Source organism: Theropithecus gelada, chromosome 15 (assembly GCF_003255815.1).
Source record: "Theropithecus gelada isolate Dixy chromosome 15, Tgel_1.0, whole genome shotgun sequence".
Lineage (NCBI taxonomy): Eukaryota > Metazoa > Chordata > Mammalia > Primates > Cercopithecidae > Theropithecus > Theropithecus gelada.
Genome location: NC_037683.1, coordinates 30,381,917 through 30,400,687, shown reverse-complemented (window position 1 = coordinate 30,400,687; position 18,771 = coordinate 30,381,917). Strand labels below are relative to the sequence as shown.

Below are 18,771 nucleotides of genomic sequence, written 5' to 3'. Positions count from 1 at the left end.
AAAGTCTGGAAAACATATTTGAGGAAATATTCAAGGAAAACTTCCTTGGTCTTACTAGAGATCTAGACATCCAAATACAAGAAGTTCAAAGAACACCTGAGAAGTTCATTGCAAAAAGATCATTGCCTAGGCACATAGTTATCAGGTTACCTAGAGTCAAGATGAAGAAAAGAATACTAAGAGCTGTGAGGCAAAAGCATCAGGTATCCTAAAAAGGAAAACCTATCAGAGTAACAGCAGATTTCCCAGCAGAAACCCTACAAGCTAGAAGAAGTTGGGGTCCTATTTTTTTTTTTTTTTTTTTTTTTTTTTTTGTGAGACGGAGTCTCGCTCTGTCGCCCGGGCTGGAGTGCAGTGGCCGGATCTCAGCTCACTGCAAGCTCCGCCTCCCGGGTTTACGCCATTCTCCTGCCTCAGCCTCCCAAGTAACTGGGACTACAGGCGCCCGCCACCTCGCCCGGCTAGTTTTTTGTATTTTTTAGTAGAGACGGGGTTTCACCGTGTTCGCCAGGATGGTCTCGATCTTCTGACCTCGTGATCCACCCGTCTCGGCCTCCCAAAGTGCTGGGATTACAGGCTTGAGCCACCGCGCCCGGCCTGGGGTCCTATTTTTAGCCTCCTAAAACAAAACAATTATCAGCCAATAATTTTGTATCCAGTGAAACTAAGCTTCATAAATGAAGGAAAGATACGGTCTTTTCCAGACAAATGCTGAGAGAATTAGCCATCACAAAACCAGCACTACAATCTAAAATGAACTCTAAATCTTGAAACAAATTCTGGAAATACACCAAAATAGAACCTCTTTAAAGCATACATCTCACAGGACCTATATAACAATAACGCAATGAAAACAACAACAACAACAAGGTATTCACGCAACAAATAGCACAATGAATAGAATAGTACCTCTCATCTCAATACTAACGTTGAATGTAAATGGCCTAAGTGCTCCACTTAAAAGATCAGAATAGCAGAATGGATAAAAATTCACCAACCAAGTTTCTGCTATCTTCAAGAGACTCACCTAAAATAAGGATTAACATAAACTTAAGGTAAAGGGATAGAAAAACATATTCCATACAAAGAGACACCAAAAGCGAGCAGGAGAAGCTATTCTCATACCAGACAGAACAAACTATAGAGCAATAGCAGTTAAGAAAGACAAAGAGGGACATTATACAATGATAAAAGCACTAGTTCAACAGGAAAATATCACAATCCTAACTGTATATACACCTTAACACTGGAGTGCCCAAATTTATAAAACAATTACTACTAGACCGTAAAAATAAGAGAGATGGCAACACAATAATAGTGAGGGACTTTAATACTACATTGACAGCACTAGACAGATCATCAAGACAAAAAGTCAACAAAGAAAAAATGGAATTAAACTATACCCTACAACAAATGTACCTAACAGATATTTACAGAACATTCTACCCAACAACTACAGAATATACATTGTATTCATCAGCACATGGAACATTCTCCAAGACAGACCATATGATAGGCCACAAAACAAGTCTCAGTGAATTTAAGAAAATAGAAATTATATCAAATATTCTGTCAGACCACAGTGAAATAAAACTGGAAATCAACTCCAAAAGGAGCCTGCAAAACCATGAAAATACATGGAAACTAAATAACCTGCTCCTGAATGATTGATGGGTCAACAATGAAGTCAAGATGGAAATTAAAAAATTCTTTGAACTGAACGCTAATAGTAACAAATAGTGACACAGCCTATCAAAACCTCTGGGATACAGCAAAAGCGGTGCTAAGAGGAAAATTCATAGCATTAAATGCCTACATCAAAAAGTCTGAAAAAGCACATATATACAATCCAAATCCACACTTCCAATTATCCATGCAGTTGGAGAAACAAGAACAATCTAAACACAAATGCAGAAGAGGAAAAGAAATAAAAAAGATGAGAGTAGAACTAAATGAAATTGAAATGAAAACAATACAAAAGATAAATGAAACAAAAAGCTGGTTCTTTGAAAAGATAAATAAGATTGATAGATCATTAGCTAGATTAACCAAGAAAAGAAGAGAGAACATCCAAATAAGCTTTATTCGAAATTAAATGGAAGATATTACAACTGATACCACAGAAATACAAAAGATTATTCAAGGCCAATATGAACACCTTTATAGGCATAAACTAGAAAACCTAGAGGAGACAGATAAACTCCTGGAAATATACCACCCTCTTAGATTAAACCAGGAAGATGTGGAAACTCTGAGCAGACCAATAACAAGCAGCAAGACTGAAATGATAATTTTAAAACTGCCAAGAAAAAAAGTCCAGGACCAGACAGATTCATAGCTGAATTCTATCAGACATTCAAAGAAGAATTGATACCAATCCTATTGACACTATTTCACAAGATAGACAAAGAGGGAATCCTCCCTAAATTATTCTATGAAGCCAGTATCACCCTAATACCAAACCAGGAAAGGACATAACCAAAACAGAAAACTACAGACCAATACACCTGATGAACATAGATGCAAAAATTCTCAACAAAGTACTAGTGAACGGAATCCAACAACATATCGAAAAGATAATCTACCATGATCAAGTGGGTTTCATACCAGGGATGCAGGGATGGTTTAACATATGTAACTCAATACATGTGATACACCACATAAACAGAATCAAAAACAAAAATCACATGATCATCTCAGTAGACATAGAAAAAGCATTTGACAAAATCTGGCATCCCTTTATGATTAAAACCCTCAGCAAAATCAGCATAGGAAAGACACACCTTAAGGCAATAAAAGCCATCTATGACAAACCCACAGCCAACATTATACTGAATGGGGAAAAGTTGAAAGCTTACCCCTGAGAACTGGAACAAGATAAAGATGCCCACTTTCACCACTTCTATTCAACATAGCACTGTAAGTCCTAGCCAGAGAAAGAAATAAAGGGCATCCAAATCAGTAAAGAGGAAGTCAGAATGTCAGTGTTTGCTGATGATATAATCTTATACCTAGAAAACCCTAAAGACTCATCCAAAAAGCTCCTAGAATTGGTAGATGAATTCAGCAAAGTTTCAGGATACAAAATTAACGTACACAAAACAGCACCTCTCCTATACACCAACAGTGACCAAGCTGAGAATCAAATCAAGAACTCAACCACTTTTACAATAGCTACAAAAATAAAATACTTAGGAATATACCTAACCAAGGAGGTGAAAGACTTCTACAAGGAAAGCTACAAAACACTGCTGAAAGAAATCATAGATGGCACAAAGAAAAGGAAACACATCCCGTGCTCATAGATGGGTAGAATCAATATTGTGAAAATGACCATACTGCCTAAAGCAATGGTCATTGCTTTAAGTCATTCAATGCAATTCCCATTGAAATACCACTACTACTCTTCACAGAATTTAAAAAAAGCAATCCTAAAATTCATATGGAACCTAAAAAGAGCCCACATGGCCAAAGAAAGACTAAGCAAAAAGAACAAATCTGGAGGCATTGCCTCACCCAACTTCAAACTATACTACAATGCCACAGACACCAAAACAGCATGGTACTGGTATAAAAATGGGCACAGAGATTGATGGAACTGAATAGTGAACCCAGAAATAAAGCCAAATACTTACAGCTAACTGATCTTTGACAAAGCAAACAAACGTATAAACTGGGGAAAGGACATCCTATTCAATAAATGGTGCTGGGATAATTGGCAAGCCACATGTAGAAGAATGAAACTGGATCCTCTTCTCTCACCTTTTAAAAAAATCAATTCAAGATGGATCAAGGACTTAAATCAAAGGCCTGGAACCATAAAAATTCTAGAAGATAACATCAGAAAAACTCTTCTAGACATTGGCTTAGGCAAAGACTTCATGACCAAGAACTAAAAGCAAATGTAAAAAACAACAACAACAAAAAAAACAAAAAAAAAAAAAACAAAGAAAAATAGATGGGACTTGGCCGGGTGCATTGGGTCATGCCTGTAATACCCGCACTTTGGAAGACCAAGGCTGGCAGATCACTTAAGGACAGGAGTTCAAGACCAGGCTGGCCAACATGCTGAAACCCCATCTCTACAATAATACAAAAATTAACTGGGTGTGGTGGTATGTGCCTGTAGTCCCAGCTACTCTGGAGGCTGAGGCAGAAAAATCACTTGAACCTGAGAGGTGCAGGTTGCAGTGATCCAAGATAGTGTGACTACAATCCAGCCCGGGCGACAGAGCGAGACACCATCTCGGAAAAAAAAAAAAAAAAAAAAGATGGAACTTAATTAAACTGACAAGCTTCTGTACAGCAAAAGAAATAATCAGCAGAGTTAACAGACAACCCCCAGAGTGGGAGAAAATTTTGCAAATAATGGATCTGACAAAGGACTAATATCCAGAATCTACAAAGAACTCAAACAGCAAGACAAAAAAAAAAAAAAAAAAAATCCCATCAAAAAGTGGGCTAAGGACGTGAACAGATATACAAATGGCCAAACAAGCATATGGAAAAATGCTCAACATCACTAATTATCAGGGAAATGCAAATCAAAACCACAATGTTATATCACCTTACTCCTGCAAGAATGGCTATAAAAAAAAGTAATAGGTATTGGCATGGATGTGGTGAAAAGGGAACACTTTTACATTGTTAGTGGGAATGTAAACTAGTACAACCACTATGGAAAACAATGTGGAGATTCTTTAAAGAATTAAAGTAGATCTACCATTTTATCCAGCAATCCCACTACTAGGCATCTACCCAGAGGAAAAGAAGTGATTATACAAAAAAGATACTTACACTTCCATGTTCATAGCAGCACAATTTGCAATTGCAAAAATATAGAACCAGCCCAAATGCCCATCAATCAACCAGTGGTAAAGAAAATGTGATATATATATAGATATATAGATATTTAGATCTATATATATCTCTCCACACACACACATACACACACACCATGGAATACTACTACATAGACACATATATACACACACATACATATGTGTATATATATGTATATATGTGTGTGTGTGTGTGTATACACATACCATGGAATACTACTTAGCCATAAAAAGGAATGAAATAATGGCATTCACAGCAACCTGGATGGAATTGGAGATCATTATTCTAAGAGAAGTAACTCAGGAATGGAAAACCAAACATTGTATGTTTTCACGCATAAGTGGGAGCTAAAATAATGAGGATGCAAAGGCATAAGAATGATACATTAGACTTTGGGGACTCAGGGGAAAAGAGTGGAAGGGGGCTGAGGGATAAAAGACTACATATTGGGTACAGTGTACCCTGCTTAGGTGATGGGTGCACCAAAATCTCAGAAATGAAAAAATTTTTAAAAACAACAACAATGTCAAATTGTTTTTATTAATCCTCCTATGCACTATTATGGCAGAGGTTTGCAATCCCACTGCCACTTGAAAGGCAGTCTTCAAGTACTTCTGCAAAATACTCATCCCCAAAACCCAGGCAAAAAATTTTGATTCAGTAACCTAAATCGTGTGTCCAGCATTTAATTGTTTGTTTGTTTGCTTGCTTAAACTTCATAAGTGATTCGATGAATTTCGAGTTTTAAAAGCCACCACTTTAACTGATCTGGGGATTCAGGTATTGCTTCAAGCCTAGAAAATCTCCACCATTTTGTCTTCAAATACAACCTCTCTGCTATTCCTTCTCTTCTCTACTTCTCTCACTCCTGTAAACATACATTGGAGCTCTAAATCTGTTCTTCCCATCTTTTAGTTAACCTTTCGCATTTCCATCAGTCTTTCTCTCTGGCCTCAGGGCTGTATGATGGCTTAAGTACCATCGTCTGATTCATTATTTCTTCACTTGACCTTGTCCAAGCTTGAGTTTATCATATCTTTTGTGTCTCTGCTTGTTATTATCTTTTTAATTTCTAACATTTCTACTATTATATGTAAATCAATTTTGCCTGTTTGTTTTATAATTTATTTTTATACAGATACTATTATATGAGGTTCTTAAACTCCTTTTGAACTTCTTTACTTTCTTCCAGAGTAAATTAATCCCCCAGTTACTGAATTCATTAAGTCAAAGGTCAATTTGCTCTTGCTTAGCAATTGTTTTCCTAATGTGCTTTGAAATTATGATTTGCCACTGTAAATCTTATCATCATCTCTCTGAAATAATTTATTCCTTTTCCAGTAATTTTGGGGGTTGCCCTCTACTTCCTTCATTCAAATAAGATATTTCAAGGAGCAAATTGTAGGCCCCCATTCTGCAATGCTTTGGCATTCAATCCAGACCCAGTCACTAAAATAGTCAAAAGCATAACACATGTTCTGACTACAATGCTATGACTGCTTTGGTTTCAAGCAGTGAGCCTCCAGTCCCCCACCTCATATAGTACACTTCTGGAGAAATCAAACTTCAAGTCCCTTTCTCTGTTTACAGAATTGGAACTCAGCAGCGACTGCTTATTGTTGTGTTTTGTCTGCTTTCTTATGTACTGAGATGTTCATCTTGTTTTTTAATATGGCTTTGTCTTTTTAGGTAGCAAAAAATTATATCTTCATTATTGCTATGTACTTATATTCTAGGTAGATGACTGAATTATGATATCATAACACCAACTTGACTCATACTCTTTGTGCTATAATTATTATATATATATATAAATTCTATCCAGCTGAATATATAAAAATAAAAATTTATATTATTGTTTGAAAGAAGTCAAAAGTATTGATGTTTAAAAGTGATGTTTGTATCCATCTAGAAAACACAAGAGTATCAACTCCAAAGCTACTTTAACTAATATGATAATTAATCCTATTTACAAATAAAACACATATTTATGTACACATATATTAACAGTTTTCCTATATAGCAGAAATACCCTATTAGAAATTAATTGTATAACAAGGCTTCTAACCAGGCAGCCTAAATCCAGAGTCTCTTCACTTAATCTTTATGCTATATGCCACTACATGATTTATTACTTACATTGACTTGACCCTAATCACTGAGATAAGAAATTGACCAGTATACCTGAAAGCTCTTTGGAATGCCCATGTTCAAAGGAGCCCTTTCATACATATCTCAAATTCTTTCCCTTCATGATTTCAGTATTTGATTATTGCTCAAACCTTTCCAAAATACCTCTCCCAAAGTGGAGCTAGCCAGATCTTATTTGGCTTCACCTCCAAATTCTGTTTGCTTTATTTGCATGTTTTGTCTTATGATAACTCCATTAGCAGAAAGAGGAGGTCCCTGTGCCATCTAACAAAGCACAAAGAATGTGTGATTTCAATCTCTTCTGAGACTTTGACTCTACATGGCCAAATTCCTATTATCTTCTTGGCAGCGTCCACTCTTGTGTCAAAAGAAGACAAACCTTTCCACAGCTCTGCCTGTTTTCTCTTCTGGTTTTGTCTCTTTCTTTCCACAGGTCTATGTAATCTGTATGATTTTACTAGATGTTTTTACTTTTATTTCTATCATGGAATCTTTATGGCTTTCCTTCTTCCATGTAACAATAGATTTCCCCTCCAAATTCTTTCTCCAAACAAGTAATACAGTGAATTGAGTAGGAAAAACTTATTTTATCTTCTCTAGAATCATAACACACACACACACACACACAAACATTCACGTTCAAACTTGGGTAGATAAACTATTAGGAAGATATTAAAAACAAGGGTTGGATATTCATGATTTTCAATGAAATTAATGTGCTGTGTCATATCACTAAATAAAAATTATGCAAATATGTCTGCATAGAAGCTGAGCACTTAGGATCTTGCTGTTCTTAGAATTTGTTAGACTCTCTCTGTGTTAACTTTGTTCTGAGTACCACAAAATAAGAGAAACGTGAGTTCAAAAGTGAGCAATCAGAATGTTAAATTGTGGCTATCAATCTTGGAAACAAAACTATTTGATGAATTTCTTTTTTCATTCTTGTTAGGTGGATAGAAGTAGGAAAAAGGTCTTATAGATAGTGATTATAAAGAGATTGGTTTTGGTTTGATTTTGATTTACAGATATTCTCTCTGTTTTATAGCACAGTTGTTCAAAATGTGTTGCTACTATGGTACTGAGTTTCTCATAAATAAAACTTTTCAAGAAAATTATGGATTACTATTTACCTTGGATGTTGAAGTGAACTGAATAAATTATATCCCCAATTAGTCCAATAAGAGCAGTCATTGATTATTCTAAATATCCTATTGGACAATTCCAACAAAATCGGATGAAAATGACCCACTAATGCAACTGGCAAATAACTTGTTTAACAATAAGCGTGTTCTTTTTTCTGCAAGAGACTGTGCTGGACTTTAGAGGAAAATAAACCAACAACAAAAGTGTGATACTAATCCCAGTTTAATTCTAGCCCTAACCTCCCTAAAGAAGATTACAAATCAGTTTGGAAGACAAGAACAATGCATTACATATAAAACAGTTAAATAAAAATTTAGTAATTAAATGGGAATAAAGAATATGAAGCAGAATATTTTAAAATTGATAAGTGGTAAGACAACAAGTTCAGAAGTCAAGGGTGATCATAGTAGGCTAGGCAAGCAGGATATGTGGAAAAACTAGGACTACTGTTTGAGCTTAAAATGACCAACAAAGTCATACAGTGAATAACTATACCTGAGCTGAAATAGGCCTATAGACTTTACTTGCATAATTTTCTCTAATTTAAAGTAACCTCAATTGTGTGCACATGCATGTAAATGTGTGTATGTTAATGCATAAACATATATAAATTTGTATCTATAAAGAGGTATAAAATATTTGCATTAGAAAGAAATTTTGATAGTCTCTAACTGAAACTATAATTTCTGGTAGAACTTCCAAGCTTCCTCCTAGGAAAATGACAAATCTTAGACATTCTTTCATTTCTTGAGTTCATCCACTGTTTATTTACAGTGGATGAAATAGGTGTATTCTTTCAAAATTTTGCACTGCTTCCAATCCCAAACAAATAAGGCAAAACAAACAGTAGTAACAGCAATAATATCAAAGTGAAAAACGTCAAAGAAAAATTAACATTGTCTAAAATTGAGCCTATACTCAAAGTAGAGTTCAAGTATAGTCCTGTATAGGTCATGGAGCAAAACTGAAAGGAGACTCAGAATTGACCTGCAGTTGACCTTGAACCCTGACAAAGAACACTCTAAGAGAAGAAAATGACAAGTGAATATAATTCTCAAAATTTACTGATGGAAAAAAATTACTGATACTCTTTAACTTTAGTGGAATAAAGTTTTGGAGATACCACAGTTGCAGAATAAAGACACTTAATATCCCTGTAAAAACACCATGGCCATCCCAACCACTCTAAGTTACTTGGCTGATAAAGGGAAAAGAAAAAGGGAGAGAGAGTGTATGTTTTGTTTGTTTGTTTGTTTGTTTGTTTTGCTTTGTTTTGTTTTGGTTTTTTTTTTCCAAACTTAGAAACAAGCACTTTGTTCTGGGGCTCTAGAAAGTTGTGTCCAGCCCAAAGGCATTCAAATGCAATTTTTCAGGTCTAATCAGGCCCAGTCATGGACCTTTTTTATTTCTCCTGATTGAAGTCTGTGATACAGACAGGGAATCTGCAGTTTCCTAATGTCCAGATGACCAGTTTTAAATATGAAAGAAACTAATATTTATCCAATACCTGTGCTTTACCAGGCACCGTTAGGAATATTGTAAAAAAAAGATTTCTTCATTTGAAGGTATATTTGATGGACAACCTCTAAATCTCCTTTTAACAATAAATGTATTCAATTTAGAAGTTTTAAATAGTTTTTGAACTTGATGCTTAAAAACAAAAACCAAGAATGTACCACTGAGTTGATGGAGGTAGGGAAAGTTCAGACAGTAGAATCTCAATGAGGAATTACAAATTCACTTAAATGTAAGGGGATTGGGTGTTAAGTGTAAATATGAGACCTTCTCATTGGGAAGACTCAATGTCTGTAAAGGGGGTTGAATTTCTGGCTCTGCACCTGCAGCAAATCTCTAAGACTTAGACCCTTTGTCCAGAAAATGGGCTAATTTTGGGGAGAGAAAGTGAAGGGTTTCACTATTTATTTATGACAAATATTCAACACTCACAATTCTCTCCAATCAGAAGTTCTTTGAGATGCTGTTGGTCTTGACCAGTCAGAGAATGGAGTCATCTGACTCACCCATTCTGAGAATGGCCCTACAGACAGTATAGGTTTTAAATTGACCATTAAACCTGCCTATAACCTTGTCAGCCTTGGCTAAGTTCATCTGGATGGATGCATGGTCCTTGGCATCCATGATGCGGTTGCTAGCAGATCATTTCCACTGCATGTACAGGTTCACAAACTTAGGCTGGATAATATCAATTATGTTCAATTACAGAGATGTGGCGAGAGTTAAACGGGATCACATAAAAAATGTGCATGAAAATATCCATAATCTGTGAAGGACTATGCATTGAATGTTGTTATTGTCATTGAAGGTTTGTTAGCAATAGCATGACCATTTTTTACTTACAAATAAATATTGCAGTTGACTTATTACTAACTCTAAGAAAGGTTCAAATTGACATGAACAAATAAAACTTTAGGAAAGAAAACTAGAGTTTCATGTGGGGACTATGTCTAACATGGTTATATTAAACATTTTGGAACAATTAATTTGGTTTTGTTGTCTCTCTTCTAGGATTTTTAAACATTTATAAATTCTCAATTCTTTCTATCCAATCTAAACATTTTACAATATCCTGTGGACCTTACTTCCTTAGTAGATTCCCAGAAGGTAATGATTTGCTCTTTTCTGCTCTCCAAGCAGCTTCTGTGTTGGTGCAGAGTTGCAGATCTCTGTTGGTGGTAGGTTCTATTCTGCAGAAACCCCCTAATCCTCTGTTTACCACAACATGAGTCTATTGCCATAGAAATGATAGCTGAGATCCCAGATTCAACACCACTGACTTCACAGCAGGGCCTGGTAAGAGGAGACTGTGAGCTAAGAGAGGGGATCGCAATGTATGAGAATAGTAGGCACTCTGTAGCCTTGAAAGAAAGGGTAATTGTCAACATTAGAATAAAAATTCATGAAAGAGCTACACTGTTAGGTGTGCTGTAGTTTATTTTCTGTATAATACTGCCTGGCTAAAAGTAATCATTTTGAAATCTTATGTCGTTTAATAGTTTGCTTTCAAAAGGTCAGCAGTTTCCCTTGATTGCATTTGTTTCTTACTGAAATAAGAAACAAGCAGCTTCTAATTAATCTTGTTGCACAATTGATGTTTCTGTGGTCAAAGATTTCCCTTTTCATGATGTGTTGTTTTGTTTGCGTGTTTATTGTGTGTGTTTGTTTTGTCTTGTTTTTATTAACAGAAGAAAGTGAACCTGAACAAGATACTAAAGGTATTTTTTTTTCTTTCTGCATGGCTTCTTTTTAAATGTGTAGCTCTTTTCAACTGTTTATTTTTGCCGACCTTATAAACAGCCCTAAGTGCCATTTTTTAAAGAAATAACAAACAATGTATGGGGAATATTAAGTCACAGCACTTAACAGTGTTATTAGATAGGCTTCTTTATTATATAATCCAATATGCTTACTGACCATTTGCATTTCTTAAGAAAGATCGAGTTAAAAGAAATGTTTAAATTTGATGTCTCTGGAAATACAAACAAAATGAAATGAAATAAATCAGCATGAGAGTATAAATCCCACATAGACTGGAAAAGAAAGCTACCCTTTGACTAAAAGACTTTTTGCGGGGAGTAGGGGGCTTTACAGTTTTTGGATAAATGTTAGGATGTCAAGGTGCCAATTTGGTTTTTACTGTGATGATTTCAACAAGATCAGGAGTATTATGCAATTGCTCCAAATCAATAAAAATTAAGTTATTTTAATTGCACAGAGACATATATATGTAGTGGAATATGATTAGAGGAAAATAGCTGGAAATTAAATTTGTTTGGGAAAAATTCTACTTTTTCCTAACAGCTTTCTGTCAACAGTTTCTGTTTTCTGTAAAAAAAAAAAAAAAAATAAAAAAAAATAAAAAAAAAAGTTCCTTGCGTTCTGATTAAGCCCCAAACTTTGTGCTCTTCTAACCTAAAATTTGATATTTGGGGGATGAAATCCGTGAGTTCTCATGTAATAGAGTTGTCTGTAGGAATTAATCTTAAACTGGTATTATTTAAAACAGTACCTCCTTATACTTCCTTATCTTAGTATCTCATATAAAGTACAGATAATGTTTTCTTATTTTTAAATACTGGGTTGCTTACAACTAAATGCAAGTAAAAAAGCGTTTTGCCTGGTCCTGTGTGATTTTTTTTCTTAATTTATTTCTATCAGTTATTGCTGATTTGAATCATGTAACCTAAAAACCCTTTTCAAAGGAAGCTAGAAAATAACAAAAGAGCAAGGGAAAAGAAAATCCATGGGAGCTCATTGTGTCCTTTGAAATAACTTCTGAGAAATAGAAATTGATAAGAGACTTAAGTATTCCTCTGGCACTGCTCCCTTACCAAGAAAAGAGAGGTAGTTCATCTCCAGCCAAACCACTCATTTATTTCAGGACTTAATGTGGATCCTTGTCCCTTGGGCTTTTTATTACACTCCAGTGCAACTTCAGAGTGAATTATGCCTTTATCTTTTTACTATATATTACTTCTTAAGATGACAATCAATAATAAAACTGATTATGTATCTGAAAGTGCTTTGAAATAAGGAGAGAATATAATGCGGGTATGTTATAAAAGATTTTAGAATTGCTGGCTTTTTGAGCCCAATTTTGAATATAGGATTCTCCACTTGCAGTTAGCCTGCAAGTCTGCCCAAGAGACATTAAAGCCCCAAACTCATGAATAAATCCCATGAGAGAAAACCCAGAGATAAAAATATTACCTGTGTCTATTTTCCATGTTGCAGATGCACTTGCCTGCCCACAGGAAAGCAAGTGGCTTAGGGCTCACAGTGAATTGGAGAATTATGGATAAGACTATGTACGGAAAGAGTGGTTTGATGACTTGTTTAAAAATCCATATCAAAACAGTTATAAATGCTTTCCAACTAAGTAATTTAATGTTCCTTCTATTAAGTGGTTTGTTTATGTAACAAAACACTTTTATATTCTTTTATGCAAATAAAGCACTATATAGGGATATTCTATGCCCATTTTATTTAACAAGAAACATTTCATATAACTTTTTAAATTGATGACCTAGAATGCATTTTCAGCTTGTGACTACCACTGAAATAATGGGATTTACTGTTGACCTATGTCCAAGTTTGTTATTGCAGGTGTATTATTATTCATGGAGTTTAGTCTGGTATTTATTTTTAATTGCAACTGACTTTATTGTTTATGATGCTTGAAAAACATGTCAAAATTTCCCTCATCACCTTTTTATCTTTCATATTTGAAAATGGTAAATCTGAGTATTATGCAATTGCTCAGATAGAGTTGGGTAAAAATATATCAGCTTTATTGCTGATAAGGCTGGAATGAAAAATAAAGATTTCTATTCCATGTGAGAATTAGACTAACATAACTTCTGTTTCCTCATCCTCCTCCTCCCCACCGCACTCTTTCCCCTTCACTCCTAGTTGTAGGATGAAGAAGCCCTGACCTGGTGAACTTACTTACACACATCCTTCTTAGATGCAAGAGAGCTGGGAGACTGATAGCTCAGAATAGGACTGAGATACACATAACATATCCAAGTGCCTTCCCCCAACCTTATCAGAGAAGTCATTATGTTCATTCATTTATTTATTCGTTCACTTAGCAAATATTCATTGAGTGCCTACCATATATATGCACCATGCAGGATTCTAGAACTAGAGATAGATACGTAGATAGATATGTAGATTGTGTCAGTCAGCTCGTGTCAAAAAGCAAAGCAAACCTTGCCCTTGTGATGCTTACATTCTAGAGGGGAGAGACAGACAAAAAACAAACAAGCAAACAAATAAATCAGTAATTACCAAATGATTCAGATAGTGGTGTTATGATAAAATATAAACAAGGGTAAGGGGAATGGGGATGAGAAAGTACTATGATAAGGAAACATTTGAGTAGAAACCCAAAAGACATCTGCTATCTCCTTTGAGAAGGGAGGAAGACTGGAAGGAAGGGTGGAAACTAACTTTCAATACTGAAATAAGGGGGTTGAGTTTCTATGTTATCATTTAGAGAATGTGAGAGTGCAGGAGAAAGCAGCTTCCCTTTAATTCCTGGCCTTTTTGTCCTCTTAACCTAACCCACTGCACTTAATGAAGCCCATCGTCAGCGAAAGTATATCTGCCCCCTTCAGGGAGAAGTTTATCGGCAGTCTCACATTCACGAAGCTACCTATAATGTCAGTAGTACTCCTGTACCCGCCTGTGCCCCACTGGAACCCCCAAAAAGTTCCAGTGGAGGGCAGAATAGTACATTAGTTAAATTAATTCCAAAGTCACGTTGAATTGACTGTTTTATTTACTATCCCACACTATGCTTACTTGTGTTGTGCAATGTGGATAATCAGAGGTTTTGCAGTAAGCCCAAATGATATTCCAAATAATAACAGCCAAAAGAAAAAAAACTGCTGTAAATTAGGACAAAATAAAACCTTTCTGATTACTATATTTCCAGGAAGAATTTAAAGTCCCCAAATTAAAACTCTTGGCTTTATAAATTAAAGCAGTAAAACATAATTGAAATTACATTATTCTCCAATTTTTTATTCTGCTCATCTTCAGCCAGAAGGCTTTCATTCAAAAAGCCTTTTTGATTCGAAAAGTTCAAGGGTATAGTCAATGTTACTAGAACAGTTTTCTAGCACATGTGAGATTGAAATGTGCTAGATTTTCCAAATTTCTCAAAGATCCTGCTTGTTTCAGATTCTCAGGGGCAATGGGATCCATAGATGGTCATGCAGTAGTCCCACACTCAAAAAATTTAGGAAACACAAGCATAGCCCCAACCCCTACAAGAGTTATTTTAGCTAGATGATGAACGTGGACTCTATGTCTCCATTATTGTAACCGGAAAACATTAGAAGAGTACCTGGATGCACCCTCACTAGGATGCCTGTCAGTGTTACTTGTTAAGAGTCTACAACGTGTGAATTTAGATTAAGTTGGGAGAATAAGAATCCAAGCAGAGCCATACATTGCATTTGGGTAATATGTCTCTTACATCTCTTGTAGTCTATAATGGATCATCACTCTTCCTTTTTTATCCCCCGATGCTAATGATTTTCCCTGTTAAATGTCTGGGTTTGATTGAATTGCATCTCCATAGTGTTCTTTGAAATGTTCCTCAACCCTTTAATTTTTGTAGCTTGTTAATTAGACCCCAGGATTTACTTAAAGTCAGCCTCAATTTTGGTTTTGGGGGACAGATTCAGCTTCGTTTTAAACATTTGACAGCGTTCTTTGTTATTTTTTTAATAATCTTTTTGCCTTGAAGATAGCACCTTCCTTGCATTTCTTTTCTCCTGGCTTTTGGGCCCCACATTTCTATATCTAAAATGTCAATATCAAAAGATAGGAAGTCAAATTAATTTAAATCTGCAAAAAGCCTTCAATTGTCAGACAAATCAAATGTTCTTTAATCTCTTTAAATTATGCAATGCTTTTTAAGAGGTATTTAACAATCAGACCAACTTGAAACACCGCTCTGGACCTCTTCTATCATTGTCCTGCGTATCTCCTTATCTAGCACATGTGGTCTGCCCATACTTTAGTTTAGAATCCAATCTTCACAAATTTCAATTTAACTAGAACTAAGTTTCAAAGCATTGTGTTAATTGGGGCTTCATACTCTAAGTTCTAGAAATCAAAAACTAGGAGCTTAAAATATATTTACAGTATAATAGGCCATCCAAAAGATTCCATAATAGTTTAAACAAACACTGAATTTGAAGTCAGAAGACCTGAGTCCAGGTTTCTCACTCATCTACTTGTTACCTTGGGAAACCAACTTACTTAAATTAAAAAAGATTTTGTTTCCACATCTGTAAGATAAGAGCAGGAATCTAGCTGATCTCTGGAGTCTCTTCCAAGTTTAATGATTCTGTGAATCTAAGTATCCCACAATTTACAATGCATTGTGAACCTCAATCCCACTCTTTAAAGGTAAAATTTCTTCCTACATCAAAATAACTTCCTCTTACTTAATCAGTGGGGATTCAGGGTCAGAAAGGAACAGAAATTACTCAGTCTCCTGTCTACATTTTATCTAAAATATCCTCTTTTTTTTTTTTCTTTTTGCCCAATATGTCATCTGAAAAGTTTGACACAATTTGTCTGTCCTCCCACTATGCTACAGTTGAGGGTGTAAAGTATAATTATTTGATTAATTCAATAAACTACTATCCTGTGCTTGCTCTGGTCAGGAACTCTGCCTGAAACAATACAGCAGTCAACAAAAGGCAAGGCTTTTGGCTTCAAACAATTTAATGGGAAAGGGGAATTATAGACAAGTAAAAAATAAATAAGGTAATTTCAGATAGTTGTAAGGTCTGTAAAGACAATAATGTAGGCTGCTGAAAAGTGAATGGGGGGAGGATTACACTTGATTTTGGGTGATTAAGAAGGACCTTTCTGATAAAATGTCACTTAAACAGAGACTTGAATGATTCAAGGAACCTACCACTTAAGGATCTGGGGGATGAGTGGTCTAGGCAGAGGAAGAACAAGGGCAAGTTTCTATGTTAAGAACAAGCTCAGTGTGTCCTTGAGTGGTGAGAAATGTAGGGTTATAACATAAACGGCTTGGAGGCTCGGCCATGGCATATGGTATTATCCTTAAAACAGAGCAAACACTGAAGAACTGGACACAGGGGAACATGGTCTAATTTGCATTTTTAAAAGACCGCTCTAGCTTGACCATTTCCTACGGGAGGATCACTCACCACTTCTGTCTTCCTAACAGTTTTTGCCAGGATCCTGCGGGCTCCTGAATCCCACAATGTCACCTTTGGCTCCTTTGTGACCCTGCACTGTACAGCAACAGGCATTCCTGTCCCCACCATCACCTGGATTGAAAACGGAAATGCTGTGAGTGTCATGTGTGTGGGGACTTGTCTGGGGAAGACCCATTGGTGGTGAACTGCAGGATAGACCATATATTTGTAGTTACCCAGATCTCTGTCATTGGTCTCATCTATACCACTTTTGAAAGCCTCCCAATATCTTTGTCCTAGAAGCCATTGCCATAGAAATCAAACTCCAAAAGTTTGCTTCCTTCTTTGTATTGTGAGGAATACTAGAAAACCAAATTCTTTCTTTATGCCTTTGTATAAATGGGAAGTAGTAATAATATCTTCCCATATAAGTAAAATAATTTTCATAAAACTCATCACTGAAAGATTAGTTCCCTGCTAGAGGCTACTTTGATGAAAAGTAATCCTGAGTTAGAATCCATGTCAGTTCAGCATCCTTTTCTTCATTTTTAATAGTAGTAATAATAACTGATGTATATTAAGTAGTTATTTTCAGCCAGGCCCTATTCCAAGCACTTTACCTACATACATTTATTTATTTATTCATTCTACAAATACGTATTGAGCTTCTGAACATCAAACACTATTCTAGGCCCTGTGGATACAGGAGTAAACAAAACAGGCAAAGTTATCTGCCCTCAAAGAGCTTACCTTTTCATGGGGAAATACAGGAAAATACATGTTGTATGTGTATGGTGTCAAATGCTATGGAGAAAAATAAATCAGGAAAAGGAGACAGAAAGTTCAACCTTAGGAGAAATCAGAACTCTCCTACACTGTTCATGGGAATGGGAATTACTACAGTCACTATGGAGGATACTCAAAAAGCTAAAACTGGAATTGCCATATGATCCAGCAATCCCACTACTGGGTATACAGTCAAAAGAAAGAAAATCAGTATATTTAAGAGGTATCTCCACTCCCATTTTTATTGTGGCACTATTCACAATAACCAAGATATAGAGTCAACCTAAGTGTCCATCAACAGATGAATGTATACAGAAAATGTGGTACATATACACAATGAAATATTACTAATCCATAAGATGAATAAAATCCTGTTATTTGCAACAACATGGATGGAACCGCAGGACATTATGTTAAGTGAAATAAGCCAGACACAGAAAGACAAGTATTTCATGTTCTCTCTCATATGTGGGAGCTAAAACAATTGATCTCATGGAGATAGAGAGTAGAATGATAGATACCAGAGGCTGGGAAGGGTAGTGGGGAAGGGGGAATAAAGAGGGGTTGGTTCATGGATACATACCAATAGTTAGAAGGAATAACATCGAGTGCTTAGTAGCTATATTAGTCAGTTCTCACATCATGATAAAGTAATATCTGAGACTGGGTAATTTATAAAGAAAAGAGGTTTAATTGGCTCATGGTTCTGCAGGCTGTTCAGGAAGCATAATGGCTTCTGCTTCTGGGGAGGCCTCAAGAAACTTACAATCATGGCAGAAAGCAAAGTGGGAGCAAGACGTCTCACATGGCCAGAGCAGGACGAAGGGAGAGGAGAGGTGCTACACACATTTAAACAACCAGATCTCACAATAATTTACTCACTCAATCACTATCATGAGAACAGCACTGAGGGGATGGTGCTAACCCATTCATGAGACTTCTGCCCCCATGATCCAATCACCCCACGCCAGGCCCAACTCCAACACTGCGAATTACAATTCGACTTGAGATTTGGTGGGGACAAAGATCCAAACCATAGCAATAGCACACAGTAGGACAACTATATATAGTTCACAATATTGAACTACATAGCACAATACAGTATTTATTGTGTATTTCAAAATATCTAGAA

The 18,771-nt window shown here is 35.9% G+C and overlaps 1 protein-coding gene and 1 pseudogene across 3 annotated transcripts in view; one reads left to right on the top strand and one right to left on the bottom strand.

Moving 5' to 3' along the window:
• The window catches only part of MUSK (muscle associated receptor tyrosine kinase), a 130,910-nt gene that overhangs the window by 52,886 nt on the left and 59,253 nt on the right, over window positions 1-18,771 (top strand). For 2 of the 3 annotated variants that reach the window (XM_025360020.1, XM_025360018.1), the window contains exon 6: window positions 16,883-17,007. In XM_025360020.1, coding sequence (XP_025215805.1) covers window positions 16,883-17,007 — 125 coding nt within the window. Of the gene's footprint in view, window positions 1-11,339; window positions 11,370-16,882; window positions 17,008-18,771 lie in introns of all 3 variants that reach the window. The other variant, XM_025360019.1, reaches the window with a different exon arrangement.
• On the bottom strand, window positions 10,096-11,277 carry LOC112608515 (annotated as a pseudogene).